Source organism: Chiloscyllium plagiosum, chromosome 19 (assembly GCF_004010195.1).
Source record: "Chiloscyllium plagiosum isolate BGI_BamShark_2017 chromosome 19, ASM401019v2, whole genome shotgun sequence".
Lineage (NCBI taxonomy): Eukaryota > Metazoa > Chordata > Chondrichthyes > Orectolobiformes > Hemiscylliidae > Chiloscyllium > Chiloscyllium plagiosum.
The window spans coordinates 33,401,354-33,424,019 of NC_057728.1; the positions used below are offsets into that span (position 1 = coordinate 33,401,354).

General features: G+C 38.9%; 1 protein-coding gene across 5 annotated transcripts in view; it reads right to left on the reverse strand.

Annotated features, from left to right (window-relative positions):
* Positions 1 to 22,666, reverse strand: part of LOC122559665 (dedicator of cytokinesis protein 4-like) — a 456,397-nt gene that overhangs the window by 286,793 nt on the left and 146,938 nt on the right. For all 5 annotated transcript variants that reach the window (XM_043709518.1, XM_043709520.1, XM_043709517.1 and 2 more), the window contains exon 7: positions 7,340 to 7,424. In XM_043709518.1, the coding sequence (XP_043565453.1) occupies positions 7,340 to 7,424 (85 nt within the window). The remainder of the gene's footprint in view (positions 1 to 7,339; positions 7,425 to 22,666) is intronic.

The window sequence follows — 22,666 nt, forward strand, 5'->3', positions numbered from 1 at the left end:
ATGCGCTGCCTGTGGGAGTGGCAGAGTCAGAATCATTGGTGACCTTTAAGCGGCAATTGGATAGGTACATGGATAGGTGCTTAAGCTAGGACAAATGTTCGGCACAACATCGTGGGCCGAAGTGCCTGTTCTGTGCTGTATTGTTCTATGTTCTATGTCTGTGTTGAATTCAGAGGGATTATTAAGCACAGCTTGAAACTATCAAAGCCATAAAACTAAATGACCTGTCTAGCTTTCACTGAAATTTTTTTTAAAAATAGATTACTTCATTTGTCCTCCTACTTATTTGTGCTTGGAGTGCATGTATGTTAGAACATTTTATTATTTATTTTGATCAAGTCAAGCACAATAAAGATTATTCTTTTTCGTGGAGTATACAAGGTAACTTGATGCGTTTCTTTTACTGTCACATTCCATGAATAGTTAAACATCTAATGAATTGGCAAATATGTCCTTTTATTTTAAAATGTCCAACAAGTGGAAAAGACAGGAGCCTTTCTCTCTTTTCATACCTGATAGTCAAAGACACTTTCTGAAACATCTTTTACAAATCCACAAAAACCATATCGATCAAAAACCATCATTACCCAACTTTGCTATCACATCAAAATCTCCAATTAAATAAGTTCAATGTGTGTTTAACAAAGCTGTGCTGACATTCCTTATTTAACCAACACGAATTCAAATAAGTTTATTTTTATCTGGATTATTGTTCCTGTAAGGTTTTTCACCAACAAGGTTGACTGACTTGTCTGTAGTTGTGCCTTCATATTTCCATTCATGAACAAGGCTGTAACATGTGCAACTCTCCAATCCATGGTGTCGCCTTCCTTTCTAAGGAAGATTGGAAGATAATACCCAATATCTTCTCAATTTTAACCTCAATTTACTTCAGCATCATCTGATGCAGTCCATCCATTCGAATTGAAGTATAAACCAGAAATCTAACCAGTCTTTTTAAATATCTTCTGTATTATTTTCTGGCACCTTGACTACAGCAGTATCCTATTCGTTGGTTAAGACAGATGCAATGTGCTCACTTCAGCCTATCCTCTGCCTCAAAGCATAGATCTATTTTTTGGTCAGTAATAGCTCCATATCTTCTCTTACTACCTTTTAATGTGAACATACCAATGGAAGATTTTTATGTTAGCTGCCAGTCTCTTTCAGACTCTCTGCCTGCCTTTGTAATTTCCTTCTTCCAATCCCCTCTGCACATTCCACATTCAGCCTGGTTCTCACTGGTGTTTTTTTTAAACAAAGATACAGACAAGATGATGAATGTAACTGTAGAACTTGGAACATGCAAAGCCATTCAGGAAATTGTAAATAAGGGTAAATGAGGATCCTGATGCAGGGAATCGTGAGGATGCAGGAGTGGAAAAATCCAGATGACAGATGATTTAAGACATATGCAGATGAGTTTAAAGGAGTTGTATTTAATGTCGGGAACAGTTTAGAATGCTGACAGAACTTCCATTAAATTGGGAGGCAAAATAATTAAAGGATGCGTTTCTTGGCCATTTAAAGTTGGACTATTAGCAGAAGCAATGTTGCAGAGATGGAAATAGCCAATCTTAATGACAAAAATGACGTGGAAAAATAGAACGAAACTCAGCCCTTGACCTGATAGGATATTGAAATAATCTACCAATCGAGAGAGACAAATAATTTTAATTCAATATTATTTGAATGTAGTTGTAAATGCAGTAAAGAAATCATAAGATAGGGACCTGACATTCCTACAGCCCCTTGTATCCTGCCTGGGTATTGAAGTAATCACACAGTCTGTATCAGACAGACTTCTGTAGTTACCAATTTAGATTTACAGAATATTGACTGCAGAAGAAAAGGATTCTCGTTTGAGAAAAAGACCAATTTGCTCATTTAAAACATGGTGAATCCTCGCTGAAGTAATCTTTGAGCAGTGTTGGTGATGAGAAGACAGCATCAATTGCCTGAAATATCATGAATAGTACCATATTTTGCTAAACAACATTCTTGCCAGTTTATTGCGTGATGATACAGTGAAGACTCAACAATTTATTTAACTAATCATTCCAACAAAATGTCAACTTACTCAATGTGCAAAACAGACACTTTAAATTAAGAGTTTAAATAGGTCAAAATTACCAATATAAATTAATTGGTTTGTTGAGGGTTGGGTCTTTTTTTCATCATCTTTGATGAGGAGGATATTTAATTACATTACTTGGTTTTATGGTCGACAAAATAATGGCAATATGACAGGCGATCACAGTTTTTGAAATGTTAAAACACAGATTTTAAAACAGGAGGCTTGCTTCAAAGCTGCACTCAAATGAAATAACAATGCATCATGGCTTTGCAACAATCTCGATAGAATAGCTGGTGTTTTCTATTTGACATTTTTGCATTTTTGCAAACATTTGGGCAAAGACTAGGTTTGGAGCCCTGTGAAATAATTTCAATACAACAACTTTGGGGGGGAAGGGAAGCCAAGCCATTGCAGTGGTGTTATAGACACGTCTTGGATTTGTAATCCAAAACCTTGGATGAAATGTTCTGGGGTCATGGGTTCAAATCCTGCCCATGACAGGTGGTGAAATCTAATTCAATAGGAATCTGGAGTTGAAAAGCAAGCTATGGTAACCATTATCAATTGTCTTAAAGATCCATCTTGTTCATTAATGTCCTAGAGAAGCATATTTGGCGTCCTCACCTGGAGATGGAGATGTGACTCCACATCCACAGCTACGTACCCTCTGGGAATTTAGGGATAGTCATATAAATGCTGGCCTAACCTGGAATGCCCACATCTCACAACTGAATGAAATAAAGTATGCACTGGCCACATTTGATTGGGTCGAGATAGTACCATGGAAATTCTTTTATGATTATGCCTCAATCAGCTGCCTTTGATGCAGCTGTGTTGCAGTCTAAGGATGGGAAATTAACTTGATGAAACCATCAATTCCTTTCTATAAATAGGCCACTGTGTTCATCAACAGAACAGCAACAGAGGGGAGCAGGAGAGGCAGCAACCCCAAGATAGTCAGTCAACATCATTTAGGGTAACAGGAGACAGAAGCAAGCTGTCTGACAGCAGAGATTTGTGGGACTTGGAGTCATCTAGCCTACAGAGGTCCCAGAAGCAGGCAGACTAGCTGCAGAAATGCTTCAACTAAATTGTAACAGGATGTCACAGGAGATCAGATAGGTGACTGCTGGGTCTCATCGAGTGACTGGAGACGGATTTAAATTTAGACAAGAGGTTGATTTAAATTAACTTGATAAAGTTAAAGGGTTCAACATGTTTGTGTGATCAAAACAAAAGTAAGATTTTTCGAGTCTGTAGTTAAGTAGGAGCAACGATAAAATAAAAGCAAGAATTCTACATCGTTAAGATTTGTCTGCAGAGCTCAGGCCTGCAGAGGAAATTCTAGATGCTCCTGGCAGTCTGGATGACTGTGTATAGGAGGTGCCTCCAGTTGGAGCAACTCTAGCTGAGGGATCTGTGAACAGCACATTTCAAGATGCGGTCAACCAGAAGCTCAAGTCTGTGCAGGCTGAGAGTGAATGAATAACCTCCAGCCTGAAGGAGGAGACCAGGCAGGTAGCAAGAGAATCAAAGTGCAGCTGACTGTCAAACCACATCCAATTTTGGAAAACGGTGAGAGCAACGGTGGAGGTAGGTTTGAGCCAAAAAAGCGGTAACATGGATGGTCAGCTGCTCCAAGATTTGGGAGAGGGTGGGGAAGAACTAATGTAGAAGGGCAATAATGGTTGGGGATTTGTTAATGAGAGGAACAAACAGGGTGCTGTTGGAGCTGTGAGTACAACTCCTGGATGGTAGGTTACCTCATGGGTGCCAGCATCAAATTACTTGGAATAGCGGCAGGGCATTCTGAAGGGGACAGTAAACAGCCAGAGGCCATGTTGGGACCAGTGACAAGAGGAAGAAAGAAAACCTAAGTCCTGAAAGCTGACCTTATGGAGTTAGGTCAGAAATTCAAAAGTAGGACTTCAAAATGTGGTAATTTTTGGATTACTCCAGTGCCGCATTATAACGAGTAAAGGAATAGGACAGAGCAGATGAATGGGTGGCTGCTAAGTTCAATGTTTCAAATATGAACTGCCTAGTTTTAATGTTCAAGGTAGGGCAGGAATAAAATTATTCAATTGCATCAAGAACTGCATTAAAAATCACAACACCCGTTATAGTCCAACAGGTTTAATTGGAAATACTAGCTTTTGGAGCGACGCTCCTTCACCAGATGGCACAACCACCTGATGAAGGAGCAGTGCTTCAAAAGCTAGTGCTTCCAATTAAACCTGTTGGACTATAACCTGGTGTTGTGTGATTTTTAAACTTTGTACACCCCAGTCCAACACCAGCATCTCCAAATCATGATCAAGAAGTTCCTTAGCCAGTAGAAATAAAGCCCACAAGAGGGAGACAGGAGGACAGGCAGGTGGAACGTGCATTAATAGGGCAACATTTTGGAAATTGTGACCATTTAGGGCTGGTTGTGGAAGAATAAAGCTGAGCCAGGAATAGAATTTCCAAACTGGGTAAAGTCTAATTTTATTAAGACAAGACACACTTTGGCCCAAGTCAACTGTTAGAGCATGGGCCTTGAATACTTCAGCCAGTCATTACAATGGATGCAGGTATAGATATCAGGGTTGAAGACAGTTTGATTCTTCTAATATTTCACACAGAGGTGGTATTTATGGGTTTAGCAGTCTTAAAATAAAAAAAACCCATAGACCCAAATGAGATGTGTCCCAGACTGTCGAAAGGCAGCAAAAGTGGAGATTTGTAGGGGTTGACAGTAATTTCTCTGGTCACCGGTAAGGTGCCAGTGGATAGGGAGACTGCTAACATTGTCCCATTATTGAAAAAGGGATGAATGGATAAACTAGGGCACTCATTCCAAGCTTGCTGTAAGTTATTGGAAAGCATGCTGAGAGACAGAATATATTTGCACTAGGGGAGGCAAGGGTTAATCGGTGATAATCAACATGGATGTAGGGAAAGCTTGCATTTGACAAATTTGATCAGGTTTTCTCGCGATGTAATCACAAGTGCTGATAAGGGTATTGCATTGATGTGGCATTTGATATAGCCTTTATCAAGGCTTTTCATAAAGTCACTCATTATACACTGGTCAAGAAAGTAGAAATCCATTGGATCTAAGGCAAGGTGGGGCACTGGAAGCAAAGTTGGCTCAGAAGCAGGGAGGAGAGGCTGCTGATAGAGGGATGTTTCCATGACTGAAAATATGTTTCCAATGTGATTCTGCAGTGCTCAGCGCAGGGCCTGTGTCGTTTGTGGTGTATGTTAGAACCTGCACTGACTTTTCATTATTTTTGCTTTTCTTCTTTTATCGGTTTGAATTGAGTGCTGGGAATTACTTTATAAAATCACAGAACCGCCTGCAGTGCAGAAAGAGGTCATTCAGCCCATCAAGTCTGCACCGACCCTCCGAAGAACACCCCACCCAGAGCCAGTCCCCAACCTATCCCCTTACCTTGCATTTACCATTGGTAATCCACCTGGCCTGCATATCCCAGACACTATAGGGCAATTCAGCATGGCCAATCCACCTGACCTGCATGTCTTTGGATTGTGGGAGGAAACTAGAGCATCCAGACGAAACCCCTCACAAACACAAGGAGAATGTCCAAAGTCCACAGAGGCAGTCATCTAAGGCTGGAATCAAACTCAGGTCACTGGTGTTGTGAGGCAGCAATGCTAACTACTGAGCCCTAACTTGTGGGCTTTTGGACAGTGTGAGAAAAAGAAAAGAACAGACCAAATAAGCTTTGTTTGTCTGAGAGGTCAGGACTTTGGGCTACTTGTAGGCTGATTATTAATTAAAGGGATTCCAACAGACACAATGACCTTGGGAGAAGCATTTTGTTTACAGAGATAATGGATGTTGGCTATTAATGACCTAGAAATTGGTTCTGACAGGTCTGGAAGAGATTCTATTTCAAGCAGATGGCTGTTGCTGAATGGTAATTGAGGCTCTGGGAAGAGTCTAATTAGGATGGAAGCAGTATTGAAGTTGTATTTTTAAACTATGTTTTCTAAACAGTGGTTTCTGGCTACTGTTGAGAAAGCAAGAAGCTTTGAAAGCTCCTTGTCTATTCTGTTATGCCAGCTACCAGAAGCCCCAAGAGTAGAAAGGTGAATTAGAAGTATCACTGCCTAGGCCTTGGTTAACTAAAAAGGTGACCCTGATCAATGTTTTAATAAAGCAACCAAGGAGACCACATTTATGCCAGTGAAACAACACATTAGGAAAGCCATTTAAATAACCTGGTCAGTTTATATTATTTTCTTTTATTTATCCCTTAACTGTGTTTGTTTACTTGCCTTTTGCATGAATGGGGACTGAAAACAAATGTTTGGGGTTTAAAGCATAGACATTAATCAGCTTACCTTTTTCTTAATTAGTAAATGGGTCAATAGTCAAGGGGAAAAGATTTAATTTTGGGGTAAAAGGCTAACAGGAGGATGGAGGATAAATTTCTTCATGTAAAGAATAATGGGAGTCTGGAATTCACTACCGAAAGGAGTAGATGAATCAGAAACTCAAAACATTTAGGCAGTATTTAGACATTTATATGCATTGCCATAGCCTTTGCGATTATGAACCAAAAGCTGGAAAAGGAATTAATGGAGTCAGGACTTAATTAACTAGTATGGACATGATAGGATGAATGGACTGCTTCTGTACTATAAGCATCTTTGAGACTCAGTCTGAAAAACTCACTTGTAGTTCAGTGGATGGGAAACACTTTCACATGGATGGAAAGGAAAGAACTATGTACACACCCACAGACTTTCTTTTTCTATTCTCAAAGGAAATACCACCTCAAATTCCTATTGACTTGTTCGAATCCATTCAAGCAACTATCACAGCATGGCTTGCTACTGCCTAAATTGAAAGCCAAGATCAAACAGCCACGCAAGAGTAAGAAGCAAACTGAGAATAAGACAGGAGCAAACAGGAAGGATTTTTTTTTTCTCTTAAAATATAGATATAGAGAGAATTGGAGGAAAAAAGGGAGCAACATCTCTGAATTTTCAGCTGGCAGCCTTGATAGTTGCAGCACCACTCTAACCAACAATAAATAGATTTTGGCATGACAATAGGACTCATCTAGTGAATTCATGTAGTCAGATTTTAATCCATAGATTTTCCTTCTAAACTACATCCACAACTGTCTGGCAGTATTTGGCTATTACTTTGTAAAGGAAGGATAGCTTTTTGAACAGGTATCATAGGATCTGATAAAATAACAGAACATATGTAATGACATAAAAACATCAAGTCATGCTCACCAATTTGTACAGTTCTGTGACACTGATTTCATCAGGATCCACCATACTGAATTCTTTCCTTGGAACCAGATCCAGGCCCATCTGTCTGTTTAGGAAGATAAAGGAACACAATAGATTCAGAATAAATAATTTTCAATTTAAATACAAAACATATTCCACCAGATCATACTTTGATTTCGTAACAGCATTCCAAACTGTGGTAACTCATGTTGAAAAAAAAACGCATTTACGTAGCACCTTTAACATGGCAAAATATCCTAAGAGACTATGAGGGCAGGTAATAGACAACAAATCAACAAAGGAAGCTATACAGTGGATAACTAAAGCTTGATAAAAGAGGAGGTCATTTAAAGGTGGGTAAGTTGACGGAGGGAACATATAAATCACCTAGACAACTGAAAGCACAGCTATTCAAGGTGGAATGAAGGGCATAGAAGAAACCAGAGTTTCCGATAAAAGAACGGAGTGTAGGTGGAGAATTTTATGCCTGTAAAAGATTAAAGATAGAAAAGAAATTGTTTTTTGTGGCACCTTAACCCAATGATGTGAATTTTAAAATCAATGTGTTACTGGACTGGGTATAAATGCAAGCCAGTGAACAGAGGTAATTGTGAATGGGACTTGATGTTAGACAGAATCTGGGCAGCAGAGCTTTGAATACGCCTTGGATTGTAAGAGTAAATTCTGGCAAGGAATGCAATGTAACAGACGAATCAAGAGATAACAGAGATTTGGATGAGAATTTCATCAGTTGCTGGCTTGAAACATTGGTAGAAAAATAAACACATGTATTTACAACACACTATTCATTATCACAAGACATGCCAATGCTCTTAATAAGCAATCAAGCACTTTTGAGATTTACAATATTACAGAGGTAATATTGCAGTGAAACTAAATCACAAAGGATTTCACTCCGCACACAGTTTGCTCCAACACTATTATAACTCTAATTTGATGCATTTCAAACATGTCCAGGAGACCTATTTAAACGTCTTATGTAGAAAACAAATATCTTTAATGTTACAGCCAAAGATATTCTCGGCCATATTCTAAAAGGTAGCAGTGATCAGCCTTAGGTCATTGTATGCTGCAACAAGGGTCAAAGGTGACAGGTATCACTGTCAGGTTGTTCACTGCAATATAACCAAAGCTACATGAAGCAGTTGTTGAGAGAAAAAATCTTCAACACAGCAAAATTAAACAATGTCAGCAAAGCTTTAAGAGTTTTCAGTGGTTTCTGAAAGTCCTTATTAATGAAATAAAGTAATTGATGGTTAAATCAGTGTTTGAATGCATCAGTAGTGGTTTATCAAGGGCTCAAACTATTAGCTTTCATGTGACCTGCCATTATCACTTCCTCAAATCTCTCCAGTCAACTTGCATTTGGCCTACCCCTTTCTTTACGGTGAAGTTAGTAACATAAAATGAAATGACAGGTCACAAATCTATATGGATGAAATATTAGAGCGCTAAAGATCCTAATTACATTTCTGAAAATCTGCCTGGAATAGTTGTTAACCAACTTCACAATCAACATGGCATCAGGCATCAACATGGCATCAGGCCTGGGATTGAAAACTTGATTCTTGAAAGCAACTGGAGATAGCAGTATTAGGCTGCCAAGTGGAACACAAACATAGAAATTATCAACTAAAATTATTTTAAATTCAGGCAAGGAGGATAGCTCATGGCTATTTCATCCAGTTGGAAAATTATTCCTATATTTATCACTTTTAGTTTGTCAATTGAGTGATGGAAATGACAGGACATGAATTGTCAGATATGGAGATATAGAATGTTAAGATGTTTGTCACAGGAAATAGTTTAAAGTAAATAAATTTTGAGGCTGAGGAAGTTATATGGCTTTGGGAAGTATCAGGCATAATGGGACTAGATTTAGTAATATAAAACAAAGAACTGCAGATGCTGGAGATCTGAAACAAAACAGAAATTACAGGCAAAACGCAGCAGGTCTGTCAACATCTGTGGGGAGAAAGTAGAGTTAACATTTCGAATCCAGTGACTCTTCATCAGAATACCTTCAGTTAGCTTTAACATTAGTTTTAGATTGCTCTAGCAAAGGGTTGGCACAGACATGACTCAGCAGAAGTGGGTACTGCAGATGTTGGAAATTAGAGTCAAGATTAGAGTGGCGCTGGAAAAGCACAGCAGGTCATGCAGCATCCAAGCAGCCAGAAAAATCTACATTTCAGGCAAAAGCCCTTCATCATTTCTGACATAACTCAGTTTCTTTCTGAGCCTTATTTTTAAACTTCTGGTTTTCTTTTAAAGTCCAAATTCATATGTTCCCAGAAACTTATCAGAAGCAACTTAAGCAGCAAGATTGGAAAGTGTTTCCAAAATGACTATCAATTTCAAAAATAGTCATTACTACATTAAAAGTACAATGTGGCAGAGATTGATAAAAAATTAAAAACACATTCAAAATAAACAAGCTTCCTTTGGACTCAATTCTTCCAAAGAAAATTCTCAAAAATCTAAGGTACAATTGCAATTTGTACATCTTACTGCTGTTATGAAGTTAAAGGCGTGTACTGTACCATTAAGAGAGGGTGAAAGCTGTTCTGCACTGAGCGCTTATAAGCACCTGTGATACGACTAGAAAGCATTCTCAGAGTATACTGGAAAATTGAAATCGTTACATTTGAATGTGAAAATGAATACCTGAGTTGGTTATTGTTTTGACAACAATTTTAGTTTAACCAGTTTAAATTATGCCCCAGGATACTAAAACCCAATCGTGTTTGACTTTACTGTTTTGCCAACATCAAACGAATGTGATGATCCAATGTTGGGGATATAAAAAAGGCAGGCATTTTGAAAATTGGATAGCGCAACAGCCATCAATAAAGTTCCAATAAATTAGGAAACACTCTCTATCAAAGGTACCTTTTCATATGAAATATAGTTGTAATAAAAAAAAGTTGATCCAGGGAGATCTTCAGCTGGAAGAATACGGACACCGAAGATGACAGCTGATGTGTAGTTTTCAAATTAAGTTGATGTAATTTTAATAAATGTCTTATTGGAGCAGCATATTGTTATAGAGTTGAAGGCAGGCAATTAGCAGTTAAAAGAAAAGTTGTGAATCGTTGTTGTTTAATGTCCATTTTAAGAGTTAAAGAATAAATTGATATTATTTTCTTTAAATAATGGAATTTGGGGGTTCTCTGTCACTCATATTTTAACAGATTATGAGGCGAGGTGAGTTTTTCTGGTTGTTTGGTTTAATTAACAAAAGGTTCACTGCCATGTTGTAACACTGCAAAGTAACAAAGTAAAATTTTGACTATCCAGAATGTAATGGAAAGAAAAACAATACTGACAGAAAGACAGAAGGCATCTAGACCCTGTTTCAAACAATTTGTTACATGAAAATTAGGGTCACAACATTCTCATCACTTTATATTAATTTCCTGTGTCAATGAGTGTGACAGCTGAACAATTTAAAAAAGAATAGGTTGTGACATCAATGTATTGTCATTTATGAATCTTTATCAGCTTGGTGACAGACTTCATTGTTGCAGCTTCATATTCTGTGCATACATCATGGGTGACAATTTGTATTAACTTAATTTGGCAAATATATCAACTGCCAGTACTTACAGTTCAGTGCTGAGAATTAGCCTCGATGAAGTAGAATTCCACTTATTGATCTTATAAAATTGCAACAAAGCCCGACACAGCATTTTACCTTTGCATCTCTCAGCAAAACCATTTGGTTTTTCTTCACTTTTAAACACTATCTTACAAGTTAAGTAAGGTAAATGAGAAGTAAATTGTGGATCAACAAGATTGTTCAGGCAATACCCAGGCCAACTGGGACACAGTGAGAACTGTAGACGCTGGAGATCAGAGTGGATAAAGAATGGAGCTGGAAAAAAACTGTTCAACCTCCTCGTGCTCCCACGAGGAGGTTGAACAGTTCATCCACTACACTAACACCTTCCACCCCGACCTCAAATTCACCTGGACAGTCTCGGACTCCTCCCTCCCCTTCCTAGACCTTTCTGTTTCTATCTCAGGCGACCGAATCAACACGGACATCTACTACAAACCTACCGACTCCCAAAAGGGAAACTTCATGCCTCAGAGATCACTAGATAGCAGAAAATCCCTTTAATACTTCAAAGTACTCTTTTGGTATGATCCTAGATATTGAATATTGTTAGATATTATTACTGGAGCGAATCATAGATTTACATTTAAATAGTTCCCATTTCTGTCTTTGTTCACTCCTTTCCTCAGCAATATTTTGTGTTTGATTTTGTCTACTTTCTGTGGTTTTATTTACCCTAATGAAGAAGAGCATATCTTCTCAACATCACAACTATTGATCTCACCCTGCTTGGCTGTTGTATGGAACCCCCTACGTGTTAACCCCTTAAAGCCAAATACATAACAATATTGTCAAATTTGATGGAATTTTAATGCATTTACTTTAGGGGAAATTTGGCATGTTAATATGCTGCAGTTTTTCTTATCTGCGATGTTTTGTGTTATGTTGCTGAAAATATTACTGATGAAATACTTAGCAGTTGTAGTAAAATCATGCGTATACTTAGGATGAAGAAGATTATGAGTACCACATATGCTTGGTCCAGTTCTTGTTGGATTCATTTGGATATCAAAGTTGAAACTTTATTGCTGGAACAGCACAGCAGGTCAGGCAGCATCCAGGGAACAGGAGATTCGACGTTTCGGGCACAGGCCCTTCTTCAGGAATGAGCAGAGAGTGTTCAGCAGGAGAAGATAAAAGGTAGGGAGGAGGGACTTGGAGGAGGGGCGTTGGAAATGTGATAGGTGGAAAGAGGTCAAGGTGAGGGTGATAGGTGGGAGTAGGATGGAGGCGGAGAGGTCAAGAAGAAGACATTTCCAACTCCCCTCCTCCAAGTCCCTCCTCCCTACCTTTTATCTTCTCCTGCTGAACACTCTCTGCTCATTCCTGAAGAAGGGCCTGTGCCCGAAACGTCGAATCTCCTGTTCCCTGGATGCTGCCTGACCTGCTGTGCTGTTCCAGCAATAAAGTTTCAACTTTGATCTCCAGCATCTGCAGACCTCACTTTCTCCTGGAAAAAGCACAACAGGTCAAGCAGCAGAGGAGGTGGGGAGTCAACATTTCAGGTCAGAACCATTCATCAGGGAGGGGAAAGGGGGCTGCAAAATAATTTGAAGGAGGGGGTGGGCCTGGTGGAAAGGTAGGTGGTGGCTGTGCTTGGTCAGTGGGAAGGGTGAAATGGGTAGCTGGGAAAGAAGTTGGACAGGTACAGTCAGGCCAAGGAGGTGGGTGAGTGGGAGGGGTGGGCCGTGGAGATTCTGAAGCTAGTAAATTCAATGTTAAGGCCGCATGGTTGTAAGATCCTGAGGCGGACAATGAGGCATTTTTCCTCAAGTTTGCGTGTGGCCTTATATTGACAGTGGAGGCGGCCCAGGATGGATATATCACTAAAGGGAGTGGGAGGGAAGTTGAAGTAGATGGCCACAGGAAGGTGGGGTTGATTGGAGCGTACAGACCATAATTTTTTCCCAAACTACTCAGCAAGTTCACGCTCAGTCTCTCCGATGTAGAGGAGGCCACATTGGGAACAACGGATGCAATAAATCAGGTTGCTTTGTTGTTCTTGATATGGCCTCCTCTACATCGGAGAGACTGAGTGCAAACTTGCTGAGTGGTTCGGGAAAAATTTATGGTCCATACGCTCCAATCAACCCTACCTTCCTGTGGCCATCCATTTCAACTCCTCCTCCCATTCCCCTGAAGATACATCCTGAAGAAGGGTTACAACCAAAACGTTGGCTTCGCCACCTCCTGATGCTGCCTGGCTAGCTGTGTTCTTCCAGCCTTTTGCCGGTCTGTTTTTGGATTCCAGCATCTGCAGTTTTTGTGGTCTCTTACCAGCTATATCCATCCTGGGCCTCGTCTACCATTAACACAAGCACATACGCAAACTGGAGGAAAAACTCATCTTCCGCCTCAGGTTCTTACAACCATTCAGCCTTAAGATAGAATTCTCCAGCTTCCAAATCTCCCCATTCCCCAGCCCCACCTCATCCCCAGCCCTGCCCTCCCTCTTCACCCCTGCACCTTTGCCTGACCCTAAACTGTCCATCTTCTTTCCAACCTATTAGCTCCACCCATCCTATTATCCAATCTTAGCCACCTCCTACCTATATTCATTATCACTATACCACCCACCTTTCCTGCAGCCCCAACCCTTCTCCCTCTAATTCACAGCCCCCTTCCCCTCCCCAGTCCTGATGAAATGTTTGAGTGAAACATGGTCTCCCTTCCTCCTCTGAGGATTTGTGAGCTGCCGTGCTTTTTCTAGCTCCACTCTCCATCCAATATCTGTGCGAAAAAGAACAGGAAGCTCTCAGATGTTACTGTATTAGGAATACAACTAGCCTCCACACCACTAATTGGATTAAAAAACAGAAGATCAAGTTCCCATTTCAGGAAGTATCTGATGGCTCTGATTGAACATGTGCACGTGTTGGTGTAGATCTTGGATGAAGTCAGAATCAAGTCGTTGTGTCAGCTCTGGCATCTCAATCAAGGCTGTTTTAATTAATAACCATTCTGGAACAGTATAATTACAATCTAATACGGAGATTTCAATAAATTGGCAGATCCCAGAAATGCCAGCTATCCATTTGGTTTAACTTATACTCAAAATTCTGGTTTAGGGAAGGTGCAGGTGAGCCTTCCACTCTCTCCACTGTATACTGGGGTGTGCATTTGGAAGATTAGGTGTACTTGACCACTTCCTTTAGATTCTAGTAAATGACGTACCTTCTAAGAACCATTTGAAGTGCAGTGAAAGGACCAAAGGAACAGCAAGTTAAAAGTTTTACTTCTCAGAGAGGATTGTTTACTTTTAACAATACCGACTTTGAATAATTTGACACAATAAACTTTCATTCTTTGGCTATTCCCAGATTTTCAGGTTCTTTATCAGAACTCCATGCCACTCTAATATCCATGAATGGAACCAAGCACGGACTCTGAAGCACATTACTGATATGAGTCAGCCATACAAACTACCTTCCTGATCCTACATTCCAATTATTTGTGACTTTTAACTTAATAAAAAAAAACAATTGGCATATAGTTCCAATGCCCTTCCAGCAGGGGTCTTGAGAACTCTGGGGTCTTTCTCTACTTTGGATATAATTGACATGTTAATCATTAAGCAGAAATAGTTTACTTCTCAGATAGTCGACAATAATATTGAAGTGAAGATAACGAACAGTTATGGAACAACTTAATGCCCTGGCTACTTGCCTGGTGTTGCTTTAACCTCAACAGTTTTAGTGCTTGCAAAGTTACTGACAAAGTCTCAGTTTTGGAAAATGTTGTTTCTCATATAGAAATAGTCAATTATGACACTAATCCTATTTGTATAATTTCCAAATGGAATTTTTGCGAGCAACAATTAAACTCAACAACATCTCAAAGTGTAATCCTGAATTTAAATAATCTAAACTATATCAGTTTTAATTGATGCTTAATAAGCTGATAGTGTGGTGTTACGAAGGTGTAAGGGGTACTGTACTTTTAAGAGAGTTGAAAGCTAGCAAGGACTTAAAGAGTCAGGAACAAGGTAACAATGTAATGCTTAGTCAGAACAGCTAGCACTGGCTGGGTGCTGAGAGACAAAATCAAACTCAAATTCTGCCAATCAGTTTATATTATGCCCCAAGATACCAAACTCCAATCAAGGTTGAATTTAGCATTTTGACAATAGTAAAACCAATGAAACATTCCAATGTTTTGGGGTATAAAACAGAAAAAAAATGAATAGCTGAGGGAGAACTACCAAAAGACCAACAGATGTGGGCTGCTAGTAAAAACTCTCTGAGAGGTACCTGTCTGGAGAAGAAGTTTGCACAGACAAAAACAATAACATTGACCCGGAGAGCAAATCTACAGAAGAAGATACAAAGAGAAGATTCAACAGCTAGCTGGTTTTGAAATCTGAATTTTTCTGTAAATCTTAATCATAGGTTTTATTGGACGAGTTTTGTAGAGGGGAAGGTAAAAGATAGGTTTAAATAAATGAGTTATAAATAGGTGTTAGTTAATTATTCTCTGTTAGACTTTAAAAATAAAGTTGTTCATTTTAACTTATATAGTGACTTTTGGGATAGTTCTTTGCCTCTCGAATTTTCATTGATTACAGCACGGGTTGAATCTTTTCTGTGTTGCTGGTTTAAATTTGGGGGGGGGGGGGTACCCAGTGTTGTAACAGCTTGGGAGCTCTTCTGGGATTGGAACATTTTTAATCAGATTTGAATAGATTTTGGGTAAGATAAAGTCCAGTAGATTTAAATACTTGCAGGTCAGTGTCCTAAATAAAATGTAGATGAGGCAATTTCTTTAATTTCGATGATTTGTGGTTGATTAAATTAGAAGTGAAAGAAATGGCTCTTAACATTGCTAATGAGGTTCTGGGATTTGAAGATGATTCTCAAATTTGCTAATTTGCTGAGAAGGAAAGTAGAAGGCCTAATTTAGAATAAGCAAAGAAGTTAAATTTGGGTTTAACTAAGGACAAAAGTAAAGCTAAAATTGTAAGGGAGTTACTCACACATTTAAACAGACAAGTGCAGTAGAGGAGGAAAAACTTAAATTACGACTGAGGAAAATGGAGTTAGAAGAGAGAGAGAGACACACAGAGAGAGAGAGAGAGACACAGAGAGAGAGAGAGACACACAGAGAGAGAGAGAGAGACACAGAGAGAGAGAGAGACACACAGAGAGAGAGAGAGAGACACAGAGAGAGAGAGAGACACACAGAGAGAGAGAGAGAGACACAGAGAGAGAGAGAGACACACAGAGAGAGAGAGAGAGACACAGAGAGAGAGAGAGACACACAGAGAGAGAGAGAGAGACACAGAGAGAGAGAGAGACACACAGAGAGAGAGAGAGACACACAGAGAGAGAGAGAGACACACAGAGAGAGAGAGAGACACACAGAGAGAGAGAGAGACACAAAGAGAGAGGCAGAGGCAGAGAGAGCGAGAGAGACAGAAGATTCTTAGTTGAGCAAAGACAGAAGAAAGGGAGAGAGAATTTGAATTTGAGAAGTTGCAACTTAGCAAGATCAGGTTAACAGGACGGAGATGTCAAAACTCTGCCACATTTTGAAGAGAAAGCTTTTGAAGCTTTCTTTACTTCATTTGAAAAATGGACTAGACAGATGGAGTGGTCTGAGGATTTATGGGTAATGCTACTTTAGACTAAACGAGTAGGCAGAGCTAGTGAAGTATTTGCAGCACTGTCAGATGAGGGTCAAGAGAATATGAAGAGGTCAAACTGTTTTTAAGTGCTCATGAATTGCTGCCAGAAGCATACAGACAGCGGTTCAGAAATAAAGGAGGAACCAGGTCAGATTTATGTTGAGTTTGAAGGAATTAAATAGTCATTTTGAAAGATGAGTGTATGCTTTAAAAATAGCTGGGACTTTTCAGGCTGTTAGAGAAATTATTCTGCTGGAGGAGTTTAAAACCTCACTTCCAGAGATAAGAATTCACATGGAGGAACAGAAGATTCAGCAAGTGAGAAGAGCAGCACAATTAACAGATGAATACATGTAGGTGTATAAGACAAGCTTCCGGCCAGAGTTTCATCCGGTGAAGAAAAGAAATCGGCAGAAGGGGTGATCGTACACTACCAAACCAAGAGTAGAGAACACTCTCATAAGAATTTACCACAGGTTAAGGAATAAGCCCAAGATGGTGGAAAATAAGTGAAAGGCCTTAGGTGTTTTCACCGTAATGGAGTGGGACACAGAAAATTACATGCCAGTGGTTTCCGTAGGACATTGGGAAAAGATGTTTTCACTGCCAGAAAGTGGAACACAAGTCACAGTGCCGGTCATTAAAGAAAGGCACTGTGGAAAAAGATGTAGTAAAAGAAGCCAACGACATTAGTGAAGGTAGTAAAAGGAGATCCCAAGAGGAGCTGAGGAGCTGCAGGAGTGCACAGCCTCGACAGGGGCTGGGTATGGAGTTAGTACCTGATCTCTACAAAGAATTCACCTCTGTGGGTAAAGTTTACTCAAAGAACAGGGGAAGGAGGACAAGAAGTCTTAATTTTGAGAGACACAGGATCTAGCCAGTCTCTGATAGTAAGAGTTGAGCAAATTTGCACTCTTTCTGATCTGTTACATGAGAGTGTGGTAATTTGTGGGATAGATGGACAGAAATTTAACATTCCCCTATGTAAGATCAAGCTGGAGTACCAACTCAAGACTGGGGAATTTACAGTGGGAGTGACTGACAGTGTCACTTCCAGGAATTCAGTTTGTTCTTGGGAATATTTGGCGGGGTCCAAGGTTTAAGTAACACCCCTAATGGTGGAAAAGCCCAAGGAAGACAAAGCAAAAACTAAAGAGAGAGATGAAGGAGTTGAGGTTCAGTTAGCATACACCTTGTTTGACATAATGATGCAGGAAAAACATGAACAGGCAGAGAGTCAGACAGAAGTGTTTCGTCCTGAAAGGCTATGGGACCTGCAACAGCAAGACAAGACAATATGCATCCTCTGAAACGGAGGCAGTGAATATTCCTGAAGGTTATTATCTGAAAGATAGAATCCTAAGATGGAAATGGAGATCATGCCAGGTCAGTGCAGAGGAGAAATGGGCTGAAGTGCACCAGATTGTGTTGCCGGTATCATACAGACAGGTGGTGTTATGGGTTGCATATGAACTACCTGTAGGTGGTCACCTGTGGGTATGAAAGACTCAGGTTAAGGTACAAAAACATTTTTATTGGCCTAGAATGCACAAGGATGTGGTTAACTTTTGCCATAGGTATCATACATGCCAAATGGTAGGTAACCCACAGGCAGTAATAAAACCAGCACCTTTGTTGCCAATGCCCACATTTGTATCGTAACAGTGGTCTTAATTTCCTTACAGAGCTGATGCAACAAAATCAACATTCAATAGTATAACCTAGATATTCAACATTATAATTTTATATAATTGTGTGTCATCATTGTTACTCCCACGACACTATCCTATTCATTGTATGTACTTCAACTCAAAGTCCTGTTCTTCAGACAGAAACGATCTTCACCCAAGGGTACAAGTTAACAATGACATGAGAAAACCAAATCTGTAGTACAATGGCAGTTTTATTTGACGTGAATTATACTTTTTTTGTTCTCATCAGATTTTACCCAATTAATTGGTGAAGTTTCTGGAGAACTCAATATAATTCAAGAATCAGTATTTGCCCAGTCAGGAATAGGTTGAGAAACACAATCTATTCATCAGTCTTGGAGAATGAGAAGATAAATAAACAGTTTCAGATCCTTACATATTTGTGCAAGCAAAATTTTACCAAATGATCCAAATGGTGTTAATATGCCCAGTGCTACTCTAATACAATTATCTCCAGATTTCTAGCTATCTTTTTGACTTTTATTCCAGATATCAACTGATGTTGACCTAAATGTTTAAAATCTTGGCTGCAACTTGAATTTTGCAAAAGAAAACATTTTTTTCCTGTGCATCTATACACACATGCTAAGTTATTAAGCATTTTAAAAACCATAGCCAACTTTCATTACTACTTAATAGTAAAAATAATAATTAACTATTACTCTAAAGTAAAATAAATTTTCTTTTGCTTTTATGATATCAAGCAGGTCAATCAATTTTATTTGGAGAAATTGAGCATGAAAGTGGGAAAAAGCCACCTTAAAAACTGCTCCAGAATAATCCTATTGGTGGTTGCTACCTTTGGTGCGTATATTAAATTTTGTCCACTACTAGTTTCAGTAGCCGTTTCAACAACTCACCCAAAGCCACCTCAAGAGTTTGGTTCAAACAGTTTTAAAAAGTCTAATTAATTTTCTTCTCAAAAAAAAAACAAAAGGAAGCACATGCAGAAACACATTACGGTCAAACACAGAATGGTTTTGTTTTTCCAACTTTATATTTTGAAAATCTGATTTGCTCAAAGGGCAACTTTGGAATGCTAAAAGCAAGAGAAATAAAATAAATTAATAATTATTCCATAAAGTATAATAATAATAATCTTGGCAGTTAATGCACAAAGTGAAGTCTGTAGGGAAACATTGGCACCATCTGCTTTGCAAGAGGCAGGCAAGCAAGACAAAAGGAGCTGACTTGCCAAAGAATAATAAATCACTGAAACTATAATTATAAAATTAAACTAGCAAATATTTTGAACCATATTTATTCCAGCAGTTATGCACGTTAATTGTGCACTTCAAAATTAAAAATAAGCCTGTTCAATTGTGAAGAATAATCCAAACAAAATTTCTTCATGCATTAGCTGGTGGTTTATTATAAATTATGCAGATCATTTATCCCTTTGCAACACCTTTGATTAAAAAGGAACAAAATAAATGTTTCATTTCATTATTAATTCAACATTAACTCTTACACATTTTTGAAAAACCTAAGTTGGTTTACCAATAACCCAGTATCTATGCTCAGTAATAATGTCTGAAACAAAATAATGAGGCATGAACAATTGCATGGTGTGGCATCACAGAGCAGAGACAATTTTTCTTCCCTGTTCAAGAATCAGCGACATTGCTCCATCAACAACAAAGACTGGCTGCAGTAATGACAGCACTGAGATATCTATTTACATGTGACGGTGACCCAGAGATCACAGTTATTTAATAAACTCCAATGATTGGCGAGACACTTCTCTTCCTTTTTGGTGTAGCCTGAAGCCCAAGGTAAAAGACAGCACAAAACAACGAGCAAATTTCCCACTTAATGTGCCTAGTGTCAGGTTCAAATACTGTAGGAAACAGCACAGAGCTTTTGCTAACCTAGGTGACAAAAACAACAACTTCCAAACTACCAAAGGAGACCAAGGTACAGGCCTTTTTGATGAGAGGCTGAATTCTGAAGAATATTATTGCTGGAAGACAACCAAAACTATGCTGTTCTTAAAAGAAGTACAGGGCCTTGGTGAAAGGAGGTGATGCACAGGACGTTGTTATTTTGGAGGCTAAAGGAAAATATCTCAACGAAACCGATATGCAGCTGTCCCAGCAGAGAAGCTGGCAAGGTACATTATTACAGCTGTCATGCTTTCTGGGCTGAGAAAGAGAGCCAAATTAGTTATGTCTGAAGCTTGGTCATTAGTAAAAAGGAAACACTTGTTCAACATATGCATCATACATTATCAGAAGATGTGTGTCAGAGCAGCAACATAACACCGCTCATGTTTGTCCATCTTATAAAAAAAGCCATGTCCGTACAATCTAGATCATAGTGACAAATTATTAGTTTTGCAAACTAAGAACTGAGATATCTTGGAAGGTTGTGGGGCTGGAGAAGATTACAGATAATGAGGGATAAGGCTCTGGAGGGAGTTGAAAACAGGATATGAATTTCAAAATTGAGGTGCTGCTTAACTGGGAGCCGAAGTAGTTGAAGGAGTAAAGAGTGATGGGTAAATGGAGCTTGATGAGAGTGAGCAAAGCCTTGACGGAGGCTGGAGAAGAGCACTGTCACTCGCGCTCCAGGACTCCATAAATCAGAACATAAAAATAAATATTTCCCAGATACCAACATGGCTAAGGAAATAACTTACCTCGATCAGATTTTTAAAATAAATCAACTGGGTTTCTTTAATAAAAAAATCATTATTTGACAAAAATGTACTAACTGATTCATACACAGGAATACACAATTCCTTTAAATAAACACAAAACACAGTCACAAACACACTTCAGGAAGGGGAGAAAAAGAAAACTTCTCTCTGCAGATCTTCATTTTTAAAAAAAAACTAATTTTCTGGCCAATAGGATAATCCTTGACAGCAGCAGGATATTGCGTACAATGTTCCTACATCTATCACTCTGACGTTCTGTCATGTGTGGTCAGTCGAGAATTATGCACAGTTGTCTGACACTTGAAGGACACAGTATGCTCGGGAAATGCTACATGGAGAGGATCTTTCAATTATTTTCCCATGAGAATGAGTAAGTTTCCCCTTGAATTTAAAAGAAAGAATTAGAGAGATCAGTTGGCCTGATCCTGACTGGCTTCAGGACACAGAAACATGTTCCATCCAACTACTATTCAAACCCACCCCAGCAGGGGCCTACATCACAAGAAGTTGTCACCAGCCATTGGATTTCTAGGAATTCTGGTTAAAAAAATTCAATAATGACTTTTTTAATCACTTCTTTTAAAGCCACTCTAGTTATTTCCACAAAACCTGAAATAAATCTTTCATTCAAATGCAAATCCTGCAAGCAATATCGAACATGAAGCATCTTTGTAATATCTCTGCCCTTGGAAGTAATAAAACACTTTCAAATGATTCAGCGTCACATGTGGAATAAAACAAAATTAAAAACACATTCTCACGCTCATTCACTCTTTTTCTATAGTCTAATAAGTAATCTGATACCTTAATATTTAGATAAATCAAACAATGTTACATTCTTGATGAAGCATGAGCAATCACATTTTTTCCATGCAATGTTAACACAATCTTTAAGAAATAAGTCTGTAATAAATGCCATCAAAACAGTTTGGCAATTTTTCTTAAAGGCTAAGGGCTCATGACCAGTTTCTACTGATGTGTCCCAGTAGTGATAATGCACTTCAAAATGTTCAAGAGTCAGTAGCAGTCTCAGAGCATTTAGTTTTTACTCTCATTTATTGTCACTCAAGCTTTTTAGAAAAATAACCTACTGGCATCCCTCAGCTAGATTCATCATCTTGTCACAAAACTGCACCTATCCCAAAGTCACTTCCATAAATTGACAATCTAAAAAGGTTTGGTGAAATTTGGTGCAGCCAGCACTGGATCATTGATGAACATAGCTTTCAACTTCTCAATAAGATGCCTGGCACTCCACTCACCACACTATCTTGGCCTTCAATTGGATCAAATCAGTCAGTGGAACAGCTGTTGTGCTGAAATTTGACAAGCCGATGGCACACATCCTCAGAAATCTCCATTTAACTTTAGGGAAAAAGAACTCCACTAATCAATGTACTTTTATTGATCTTGGCAACACACGTCCTTGCCTTATGAATATACCCTCAGTCAGTTATTTTGTGAATTGGCAAAGTTTCATCACAAACTCAGCAGTTTGTAATTTCCTAAAAAAAAATTCTAATTATTCCAAGTGTCGCTGTATATCAGTACATGAACTACACGATTCAAAATACTACCACTTGGTTCAATCTCTAGAAAGTTGCTGGGGCATTGCCTTAGTTACTGCATTCACTTCTCTGCAGTTATGCAACATCTGGTTGAACCATCAACGTTAGGCAGCAACATG